This window comes from Trichechus manatus, unplaced genomic scaffold (assembly GCF_000243295.1).
Source record: "Trichechus manatus latirostris isolate Lorelei unplaced genomic scaffold, TriManLat1.0 scaffold00009, whole genome shotgun sequence".
Lineage (NCBI taxonomy): Eukaryota > Metazoa > Chordata > Mammalia > Sirenia > Trichechidae > Trichechus > Trichechus manatus.
Genome location: NW_004443945.1, coordinates 14,785,893 through 14,796,802, shown reverse-complemented (window position 1 = coordinate 14,796,802; position 10,910 = coordinate 14,785,893). Strand labels below are relative to the sequence as shown.

The following is a 10,910-nucleotide window of genomic DNA, read 5'->3' as shown; positions in this document are numbered from 1 at the left end:
TCCACCTTTCGGTTAGCAGCCCAGCGCTTAAGTATTGTGACACCTAGGCTCCTGTAAGTTAGTGATCAGATCCCCAAGTTAATAAAAGGGTTTTTGAGGACAGTTACCCAGGAAGGTAAGTCTACCTCTGCTTTCCAACACAGACTACTTGGGCAAGTGACTATACAGAGCAAATCGGCCCTGTTTAAGAACTCCCAGCTCCTGAAAACCGAAATGAAATGGGCTCTTTTATAGGAGGCTTTATTTTGAGGACCACCAAGAACTTCTAAAATTCTTACTAGGCTAACCCCCTCCGGACCCAGAGGGCGAGATAGGATACAACCTTGTGCTTCAGGAACCGTAACAAACAGCAAAGGTGGAGGGGAACTCCCGGTCGCGTAGACTGACCTCCAGCACTCCCGACACCATTCACACAGGTCCTGCCGCGCAGCGGAGGCGGGGCCTGGGTGGAGGGCACGTTCCGGCGCCGCCGCGAGCCGGGACCTGCCCGTCCGACCTGGCGGCGCAGTCTCGCGGGATCGCTCAGCTCTGGCGACCCGAGTGGCTCCGGCGGCGGCTCGTGTCCCGGACACTCCCCGAAACCGTCTGAGGCCGCCGGGTACGATAGGCTGGACGGGGGCGGGGAAGGAGAGCGGCCTTCGACTGCCGCCCGAGGTGAGGCTCCTCCGGTCCCTACTGGACCGGTGGCGGCAGTCGGGCGGGTGTGGGGCGGCCCGGGCCCCTAGTGGTGCGGGTGAGCTGGGGCCGCGACCAGGGTAGGGAGGAAGGCCCGGGCCCGGGGGGCTGCGGGCCGGCTGGGAGCTCCGTCCGAGCTGGGGTGGCGGCGCAAGAGGAGCCACAGGTGCCAGAGAGGCGGCGGCAGGACAGTCGGCACTCGCCGAAGTTTCCTCCGAAGTTGGAGCCAGCTCCTGAAAGGCGATGCTGGATCCCTGACTGCGGCAGGGACGCAGCTTTGGGCCCGGGACAGGTGCCCAGGTGTGGGGCGGCCTACCCTCCCCAGCGCTGAAAGACTAGGACCAGGTGCGTGTGTGTGTGTGCGGGGTGGGGGTGGGGGGGTAGTATTCGTAATTTGGGCCCACGGCCTTCCTACCCCAGAGGAACCGCGTCACCCTCCCAGGACAGATTTGCTCATTTTCCCTTTCTGCGGGATCACTACACTGGAGCTCATGAAAACTACCATTTCGCTTCTCCGCAGAAGAAATCCTGGAAGTCTCCCTCTAATTGTCCTTTTGAAAAACAGGAAAAGTATATCCCCAGAAGACTGCCACCAAAACTGGCTTTTTAGAGCCTTTAAATAGTCTCTAAGAATTCCTCAGGGCTTAAGACATTTTCCTGGGCCTCGGTTTTCTCAGGCTTAATATGATTTCCAATAGAGGCCCTTAGATTTTGATTCTGTTCATCCTTTTTTCACGTATTCCTAATCCCCAGTATTCCTTTTTCTTTCTTTCACTCATCTTATGCCCCCTGTTTACACTGTGATCCTCACAGCATAGAACAAATCTCCCTAGAGATAGTACTTTCTCAGCAAGTGCTGTATTTTATGCCAAAGCAGGTGGAAGAGTATCTCGGTAGGATGGAATTTTCCATCGTTTTTCCAGTGCTAGTTACCTAGGGTGAAAATCTTAGCTGCTCTTTTATGTCCATATTTGAGTTTTTGACAAATGTTACTGATACACCCTCTTGGTTGTTTTTACAGTAATTGACCCAGAACTAAATTTCAGGAAAACAGCTTCTTTCAAAATGATGAAATGAGGAATCTGAACATTTTGTATTTGGATGGCAGTCTTCTGAGAACATAAAGATTAATCCGAGAACATAAAGATTAATCCAAGCCATGTGGTAAAATCAGGAATTTGAAGAAAATGGAGATGTTTACATTTTTGTTGTCGTGTATTTTTCTGCCCCTCACAAGAGGGCACAGTCTCTTCACCTGTGAACCAATTACTGTTCCCAGGTGTATGAAAATGGCCTACAATATGACATTTTTCCCTAATCTGATGGGTCATTATGACCAGGGTACTGCTGCTAAGGTAATGGAGGTGAGTAATTCTTCAGACCTTTATAGAAAAATAATTTATGTTCAGTTCTGGAATAAACTATAGATGTGACTTTTTTAACATAGTGAGAAACTTCTTTAAGTTGTGTATAAGTCATATTTTGAATAAACCCTTTTGAAAATGAAATTCTCTACTAACGTACATTTGGTGTACATTTGAGACCTCCATTTAGTTAAAGCTCATTTTATAAAGCGTAGTTATGAATGATTTTTAAAGTATCTTGCTCCTGGCAAATATTTTTGTTTTGTTGAATTTATTATGGTTGTTCCTCCAAAAAAATGCAAATTCTGATTTTTTCTAAATTCATTGAACGTACAATTTATCTTGCCTTGACTAAAAGTGAAGAAATTTACGTATTTTCTTATAAGTAGTTGTAATGTTCACTTGGCTTTTCTGAAGCAAATTACTGGGAGATTTGGGGGCTATACGGAGTCTCTTATAGGGCTTCAAACCCGTTCGTTCCAGTTCAAACCCTGCTGAGAAATTGCATTTCCACCTCAGATATACTGAATCAGAATCTACATTTAGCAGGATCCCCAGGTGATTCTTAAACAAAACTAAACCTGTTGCCATTGAGTCAGTTCCAACTCATAGCGACTCTATAGGACAGAGTAGAACTGCCCCAACAGAGTTTCCAAAGAGTGCCTGGTAGATTTGAATTGCTGACCTTTTGGTTAGCAACGTAGCTCTTAACCACTAGGCCACCAGGGTTTCCAGGTGATTCTTATGTATAATAAATTTTGAGAACCACGGCTCTACCAGTGATTCTCAGAATGGGTCCCTAACCAGCAGCATTAGCATCGCCTGGGAATTTGTTAGAAATGCAAATTTTCAGCAGGGGTTCGAACCAGAACCAACTGGTTCAAAGCCCTGTCTCTTGTGAAAAGTGACTTTGGTTTTTAAGCATAGTACTTGAGTATTCTTTCTAAGATACTTGTTAAACTGTATCTCAGGGGAGGAGCAAGTAACACTATAGATTGCCTTAGGTACCTCAGTTACCTGCTCTGGTTTAGAGATATGCAGATGTTAGGGAAGTGTGGGAAGAAAGAGCTACTTGTAGAGACAGGAACCTGCCCTCCCCTGCAGATCTGTAAGGCTGAGAAGTCCAGTAAAAGGCAGGAGGTAAATGTGTTGTTTTTGTAGTTTTCTTCAGAAAAACTGCTCAAGGGTGGTAACGGCTTTTTTCCCCTCGGGTAGTTTATAAGAGGTGAAATGCCTAAAATTCTAATAAAAACACCACTTAAAAAACTGACTAGATTTGGTTTGCAGCATTGTAAGTCTTTCATTGTTTTTCATTTGAATAGTTGTCTGACTACTACACCGTGGGCTCTTGTCTATAATAGGAGGGCTTTTAAAGACTAAGTAGGCCTTTTAGAGGATATCACGGATTATATCATTGTAATCTTTTGGTATAAGGAGTCCTGGTGGTGCAGTGGTTCAGTACTCGGCTACTAATCAAAAGGTCAGGGTTCGAACCCACCAGCCGCTCCTCGGGAGAAAGATGTAGCAGCCTGCTGCCGTAAAGATTACAGCTTAGGAAACCCTATGGGGTAGTTCTGCTCTGTCCTGTAGGGTCAGTATGAGTTGGAGTCAACAGCACACAACACCAAATCTTTTGGTGGCTTTTCAAACCAGTGCAGGATGTCATTTTGAACAGTGAACATATGTTGTGGTAAGACTTTACTTATTATTCAGAACCATGTTGATGTTTGAGTCTGATCAAAGTATGTAGTTGGAATACCTTCAAGAAATAATTATCCATTCACACTTTCTCTCATGTGAATACATGTTCTATAATTCATGTCTTACAGTATTCTTTAAAATGTGTTTTTTTTTAAAAAAAAAAATCTGGTTTTCTTTTTGAGTAGTAGCTACATACAATTTCAATTTGAATGTTAACACTGATCTTATAAATTCAGATCATTTAGACTGAGTTCCTTATCATAGAATACCATTATAAAGGTAGGAGAGAGAGACATCTCTGCTATTAAATGCCTGTAATTGTAGGATGGTTAGAACTAGTTTTTATTTCACACATGTCTTCTAAAAACCAATTGTTCTGACTAAAAATATATATATGTATGTATGTTTAAGATACACATACCAGAAAATCCACTGCCATCGATTCCGACTCATAGTGACCCTATAGGACAGAGTAGAAGTGCCCCATAGGGTTTCCAAGGAGTGGATGGTGGATTTGAACTGCCAACCTTTTGGTTAGCAGTTGAGCTCTTAACCACTGTGCAACCAGGGCTCTAGATACACATATACATGCACATATATATTTATATATTTTTAAGATAAACACACACACACACATATATATATATTTTTTTTTAAGTCACTTAACTTCTTTCCCGGGTGGTTTTATGTCTGGAAATTATCCAGAAGCATTTATTCTTACCTCCTTTATCTGACTGCTAACATTACTATTCTCTTTGTATAATCTTACTCATACTAAGCATTCTCATAGCCTTTACTGCTTAGAAGTTTTATTCTATAAATATATCATACTTCAGTAGGGTTAGGGATACAAAAGAAGAAAAGTCATCAAGCAGTTGTTTAATACCAGCATTAACCTAAATATACAAAATGAGAAAAGGACAGACAGGAAAATGGAAAGGCAAAATAATACCAACTTAGGCCAGACTTTTAATCCCTATATATATAATTTTTTTGATTTGTAGTATTGTACTCTCCCTGTTGCTCCATCCCTATTTGTCCTTAGCCAGCAGCATTTTTTTTTTTTTTTAGTTCCTGTATTAAATGTCCAAAATCTTCTAATTCGAAAATTGGAAGTGACCCTAAAGATCATTCAGGGCTTCTTAACCTCTTTTGTGCCATTGAGTCATTCTCAAAATAATATTTTTAAATTTAATGTTTAAAATTAAATAAATGCATAGGATTACAAAGGATTTACATAGGATTATATAAAAAAGCATAGGATTATAATTGGCTGATTATATTGAAATACACTTCTATTTATGGCTCAGATTAAGAACTCCTGAACATCTCACTTATATAGATGAAGAAACTGAGTTCCAGGGAAGTTACGATTTGCTCAAGATCTGAGCACTATCATCTGAACACAGTCTTCTCTCTCAACATGGGCCATAAGGTCATCTCTGTTTTTTTTTTTTTTTTTGACCCCTGACTTTATTGGATAAGCAGGGAAATGTTTCCTAAGGTTCAGAATGTGTTCATTTCAGTCTTTGCTACTTCTGTGCAAATGTCATCTAGATAAAAATTGAAGTGGGTGACTTTCCCCCCGTCTATTAAGCTCTTCTACTTTTTTCCACTCTAATATGTGCCTTGGGTACAAAATCTGGTCAGAATTTTTAGATCAAAAATAAAATCTTTACCAATCTCTGTGCCTGGCGTCTCTCCCCTCTTCTGGTGCCAAAATGATTTTATTATAATGTGAACCTTCACAGTCTACTTTAGGGTTAGACTTCTTCACCAGTTTCCTAAAGCTTGAAAAATAAAGACTCCAGCGTGGACCCAAGGTTCTTGTGGGATCCTGCCTGCCTGGCCAGCCTCCCACCTTGCCCCTTCCTACATTGCACACTCTGCTTCAGCCATACTGATCTACTTATAGAATGCAAATCCATATCACTCTCTCTCACCTCCATACCTTTGCACAGTTAGACCGTCTGCCTGGTGTGCCCTCTGACTACCCTTCTTCATCTGTTCCATTCCTTCAATTCTCAGGTAAAGCAATCTTTGTGCTTCATGAAGCCTTCTTTCACCTTTCTCCCAAGCATATTTAATCGACTCACTCCTGTATACTCTTATACCCATATACCCATTTGCATCAAGTAGATGCTTACTCATGGCGACCCCGTATGTTACAGAGTAGAACTGCTCCATAGGGTTTTCTTGGCTGTAATCTTTACAGAAGCAGATTGCCAGGCCTTTCTTTTGCAGTGCTGCTGGGTGGATTAGAACCGCCAACCTTTCAGTTAATAGTCACCTTTTGTGCTACCCAGAGATGCATATACTTTTATAGTACTTAGTATATATGACTGTTCTTATCAGGCTTTATTGCAGTTATTCACATGTCTCACTAGTTTGTGAGCTTGGTGAAGGCAGGCATAGTGTTCATTTGTCTCTAACCCTAATGCCTAGTATAGTACCTTTGAGCATTGCAAATGTTTAATAAAGACTGAATAAAGAAAAAAGGTGGTAGTTCCTGTCCTAACAAATCAGCAAGGAAATTTTGCCCCCCAAATCCTTACCTTCATACATTCTAATATTTTTAGGTAGTTTATATAACATATTTTTTGGTTCTGCTCAAGCCTGGTTCTAATGAGATATATCAGTTGACAACCTTCATCCTCTTTCCCATATTAGCTCTATGCATGTGTGTCAGAATTTATTTAAAGAATTTTATTTTTAAACATTTATATTTAAATGGAATTATATAGAAATTAGGACCATATGGGATAATAAACTATATATATCAGATTTTTTTCAAACATTGTACTTCACTACTTAAGTTTATAGTCCATATAATTTGACTTTTACTAAAAATGTGTTTTACAGATTCTCTAAAGAACAGATTGGGTTTTATACCTCCAGACCAACTGCATTTGGATCCTGCTGGACCCAAACTGAATTTCCACTGTTCACTGTGAATTGGTGTTAGGATGAGGGGCTGAAGAATTACCTGTTGATAACAGCAACCAGTTGTCGTTTTAGGAATTCAGTATAAGTCAAGAGATCTGTCTTACTCCTCTTTATGCCTCAGTTTTCGTTTTATGTGAATGCTAGTCTATTTTATACAGTTTAGGCATTTGTGGTCGTTATTTATCTGTGATTGTATGAAATGGTTTAGAGAGTGGTTCTCAAAGTTTAGTTCATAGACCAGTGAGCTTATTAGAAATGCAAGCTCATGGAACCCACCCCAACCTACTACAACTTTTCTGGAGAGAAGACCCAGGAAACTATGGTTTATCAAGCTATCCAGTTGTTTCTTATGAAAATTAAAATTGGTACCCACTGGTTTAGAGCAGGGGTTGGCACACTTTTTCTGTAAAGGACCAAACATTAAATATTTTCAGCTTTGCAGGCCATTCAGTCCCTGTCACAGCTATTCAACTCTGCAGTTGTAGCATGAAAGTAGCCATAGACAGTATGTAAACAAATGAGCATAGTTGTTTCAATACAACTAACTTTACAAAAAAAGGCACTGGGCTGGGTTTAGCCCATGGACTGTTGTTTGCCAACCATTGGTTTGAAGTACTTAAAAGTGTTCTTAAGAATAATATAGCACCTAATAAATAATAAATATTATTGTGTATTCTCATTAATATGTTACCTGAGTTGTATGTCATTTATTTTCCACATAATTTTTTTTTAATTGTCCTTTAGTTGAAGGTTTACAGAACAAACTAGCTTCTCATTAAACAATTGGTATATATATTGTTTTGTGACACTGGTTACCAACCCCATGACATATCAACACTACCTTCTCGACCTTAGGTTCCCTATTAACAGCTTTCCTGTCCCCTCCTGCCTTCTAGGCTGGTGTGCCCCTTTATTCTCGTTTCATTTTATGGGCCTGTCTAATCTTTGGCTGAAGGGTGAACCTTAGGAGTGACTTCATTACTGAGCTAAAAGGGTGTCTGGGGGGCATACTCTCAGGGTTTCTACAGTCTCTGTCAGGCCAGTAAGTCTGGTCTTTTTTTGTGAGTTAGAATGTTGTTCTACATTTTTTTTCTAGCTCTGTCCGGGACCCTCTATTGTGACCCCTGTCAGAGCTGTCAGTGTTGGTAGTCAGGTACCACCTAATTGTGCTGGACTCAGTCAGGGGGAGGCTGTGGCACTTGTGGTCCATTAGTCCTTTGGACTAGTTTTTCTGTGTGTTTGGTTTTCTTCATCCTCCATTAATCCTGACGGGGTGAGACCAGTGGGATATCTTAGATGGCCGCTCACAAGCTTTTAATCCACATAAATTTTTTAAAGTCAGGTTTCTTTATCACAAACCAAAAAGATCTGGCTGAGATATCCTAGTTCTTTAGTTGAACTGAAATTTTGTTTCAGACAGTGCTTGAAATATTGGACTGTGGTTTTTTGCCTTGTTATATTTTCTGAACCTGAAGTTATTTGTATTACAAAGAGTTAATTTATGATTCTGAATAGCAACTTGGCTTTGTAATAAAAAGGATGTGGTACAGTTTAACTCTCCCAAGTGGAAAAACAAATGGATTCTGGTTTCCATTATGTTCCTTTTTGTTCCATATCTAGAGCATTGTTTCTCAAATTGTGAGGTTGACCTCCCTTGAGAGACTGATTTTATCCAGAAAATGCTGAGACTGATGTAGGGAAAAAGGAAACAGGAATATTGTATTTTTCTTTTTGAATTGTCTTCATTGAGCTCGAGGCAAAAGCAAAGTCATGTATTGTTTGGAACAGCATGTGGTCTTCCACTTTTAAACAGGCTAAAGGGAAGGGAGCCAAAAAAAACCTTTTCCCTTCCACCTGTTAATATGTACTACTAAAATTTCTCTGTTCATTTGAAAATAAAGGGATAAACAAACAAACTGGATAGACAAACTTTTAAGAAAAAATCTCTTTGCCCTTGGGCAGTGAGTGATTTTTAAACATTGTCATTTTTCGGCGTTTAGAAGGGTCCAGTGGACCCCTTCCTATTACCACTTTTCCTCCTTACTTTCTAGACAAGGAAAGAAAATGTTTAGTGTGATTAACTTCTTTTCTTTCAGGGAAGAATATCAGAAAATATCTGTAGCTATTCTTGAAGGAAGCTATTGATGTTTTGTTGGAGTAGCAGGGAAAGTATCTTTGACTACTTCCGGGTCTGCAGAATAAGGGTAGACCTGTAGTGAGCAGAGAGGACAATATTTCTCCTGGGAGACTGCTGATAGGTGCTTGGTTCCTAGCAGGCCACTCCTTGGTATTCCATGGTCTGGAGTATTTCACTTATGCCCTTGGGAGATCCTATCCACAAAGGGACGTGGTTCTTTCAGACCATGGGAAGACTGTGGGTATTTCCTTTCCTTGAGACTGTAGCATGCGGATAGTGAAGCTTTATTACTCTAGTTTTTACATTTGTCATATCTTCAGTGATGTTTGTTGAATGTGTACCTGAATGTGTAGCTTTCCCAGAGTCATAGTTTTTAAAGTTACAGCTTTTAAATTAAGAAATTAATTGATTCTTCACTGGACAGACTCTTTTGTAGCACCAACAAGATAATATGTATATTTGTCTAATTTCCAAAGGAAAGCTCTTTTAAGAGAAATAATTAAAAATTTCTAATGCTCCCTGCCAAGAAATATTTCAAAAACCACTATTTTCCCATTAGGGAAATAGACAAATTCCTGCTTTTTCTTCTTCGCTTGTATTCTAGGCTCTGCTTTGCGTTTTTTAAAGAAACTAACTTACCTGAGATCGGTCACATTCATGAAAATACGTGGCAAAGTTTGTACCTCTTTCTTATACAGTAGTCCAGTGACATTCTTAAAGAATTTACTCAAGACCCTTCATAACTACTTTGACACTGTTTGCTCTGGGAAATGTAATGGAAAACATTTAAAAATCTCTTTAGATTCTTAATGAGTCGGCCGTCTAGCTAAGGTCAATCTTTTTGACCAATCACTTTTTAGACTTCTTCACTTCCTCTAAATTTTCGTCACCATCACTAGAGTTTGGCTTTATTTTTGGTGCTATTTTAAAGCAAGAAATAAGCTTTTATCACTTCATTACTCTGTATGTTGCCATGAGTAGAAAGCTAAAATCCTGAGCAGAGAATCAGATGCTTTGCAGTAACTTGGCCTTGTTCACTGGTAAAGTGGCTTGCTTCCATATACTGGTGAGATTCTGATTCATGCTTCAGAAACATGACAGATGTTTATGTCTCAACCTATAACTGGAGTTGGATCCTAGCATGTCCAGGGAGGGTCAAGTCAAAATCAAATTTGGAAAAAAGGCTTATATGCTAGTTGTAGGACACTTAATTTATATTGGCTTTTAGGGTGCTTGATTAAGGAGGAAAGAACACAATTTTAGATGGAGCTAAGATATACTGATGTGGGTATATTTCTCAGAGATTATAGATTCAAACTTGGTAGCTTCAGAAATTGGGAGTGTGGGCTTTTGGAGATGAGGTAATAAATGGGCTTTTGACAAAGAGCTTGGTGGGACCCCAAACCCAACTCATTGTAATTTCCTGAGCTTATGAATGTATTCTTTAAATAGCTGTGCTTAGCAGTAGAACAATTCAAACAATCATTTATAGTTTCCTGGGTAAATGCTATTATGGTAAACCTGTTGACATCGAGTCAGTACCAACTCATGGCAAGTCCATGTGTACAGAGTAGGACTGCTGTATAAGAATTCCTTGGCTCTAATCTTTATGGAAGCAGATCACCAGGCCTTTCTTTTGCAGTGCCACTGGGTGGGTTCTAAGGGCCAGCCTTTAGTTAGTAGTTGAGCACAAACCATTGGCACTACCCAGGGACCTTGTTCCTACAGTTGTTTTGAAATTAATCTCCAGCTCAGCCAATCAAGTCTTTGCTACCCTCTTCATAAACTTTTAAAGCCAGAAGTGTCCTTAGAGATCATCCAGCAGTTCATTGTTCTCATTTTACTGATGGATACTTTGAGATTCAAAGATGGAAAATTATCTGCCAGAGGTGGCGCAGGTAGTTAATGGCAGAGCTAGGACCAGAATTAAAATGCTGGCATTATTTCCAACGAAGGAGTATATAAAAAAAAACTCCAGGTATTTTCTTCTTATTATCCTTTTGTTTTTTATATACTGTTTTGCTCTGGCTAATTTCAGAATGGAGGTGTGAATTGCCTTCTTAATTGTCATCATCTTCCTCATCCCT

At 40.1% G+C, this 10,910-nt stretch overlaps 1 protein-coding gene across 1 annotated transcript in view; it reads left to right on the top strand.

Annotated features, from left to right (window-relative positions):
- Positions 1 to 552: 552 nt before the first annotated feature.
- FZD6 (frizzled class receptor 6) overlaps positions 553 to 10,910 on the top strand; it is a 28,784-nt gene continuing 18,426 nt past the window's right edge. The window contains exons 1-2 of the mRNA XM_004370711.1: positions 553 to 654; positions 1,697 to 2,039. Coding sequence (XP_004370768.1) covers positions 1,863 to 2,039 — 177 coding nt within the window. The 5' untranslated portion in view covers positions 553 to 654; positions 1,697 to 1,862. The remainder of the gene's footprint in view (positions 655 to 1,696; positions 2,040 to 10,910) is intronic.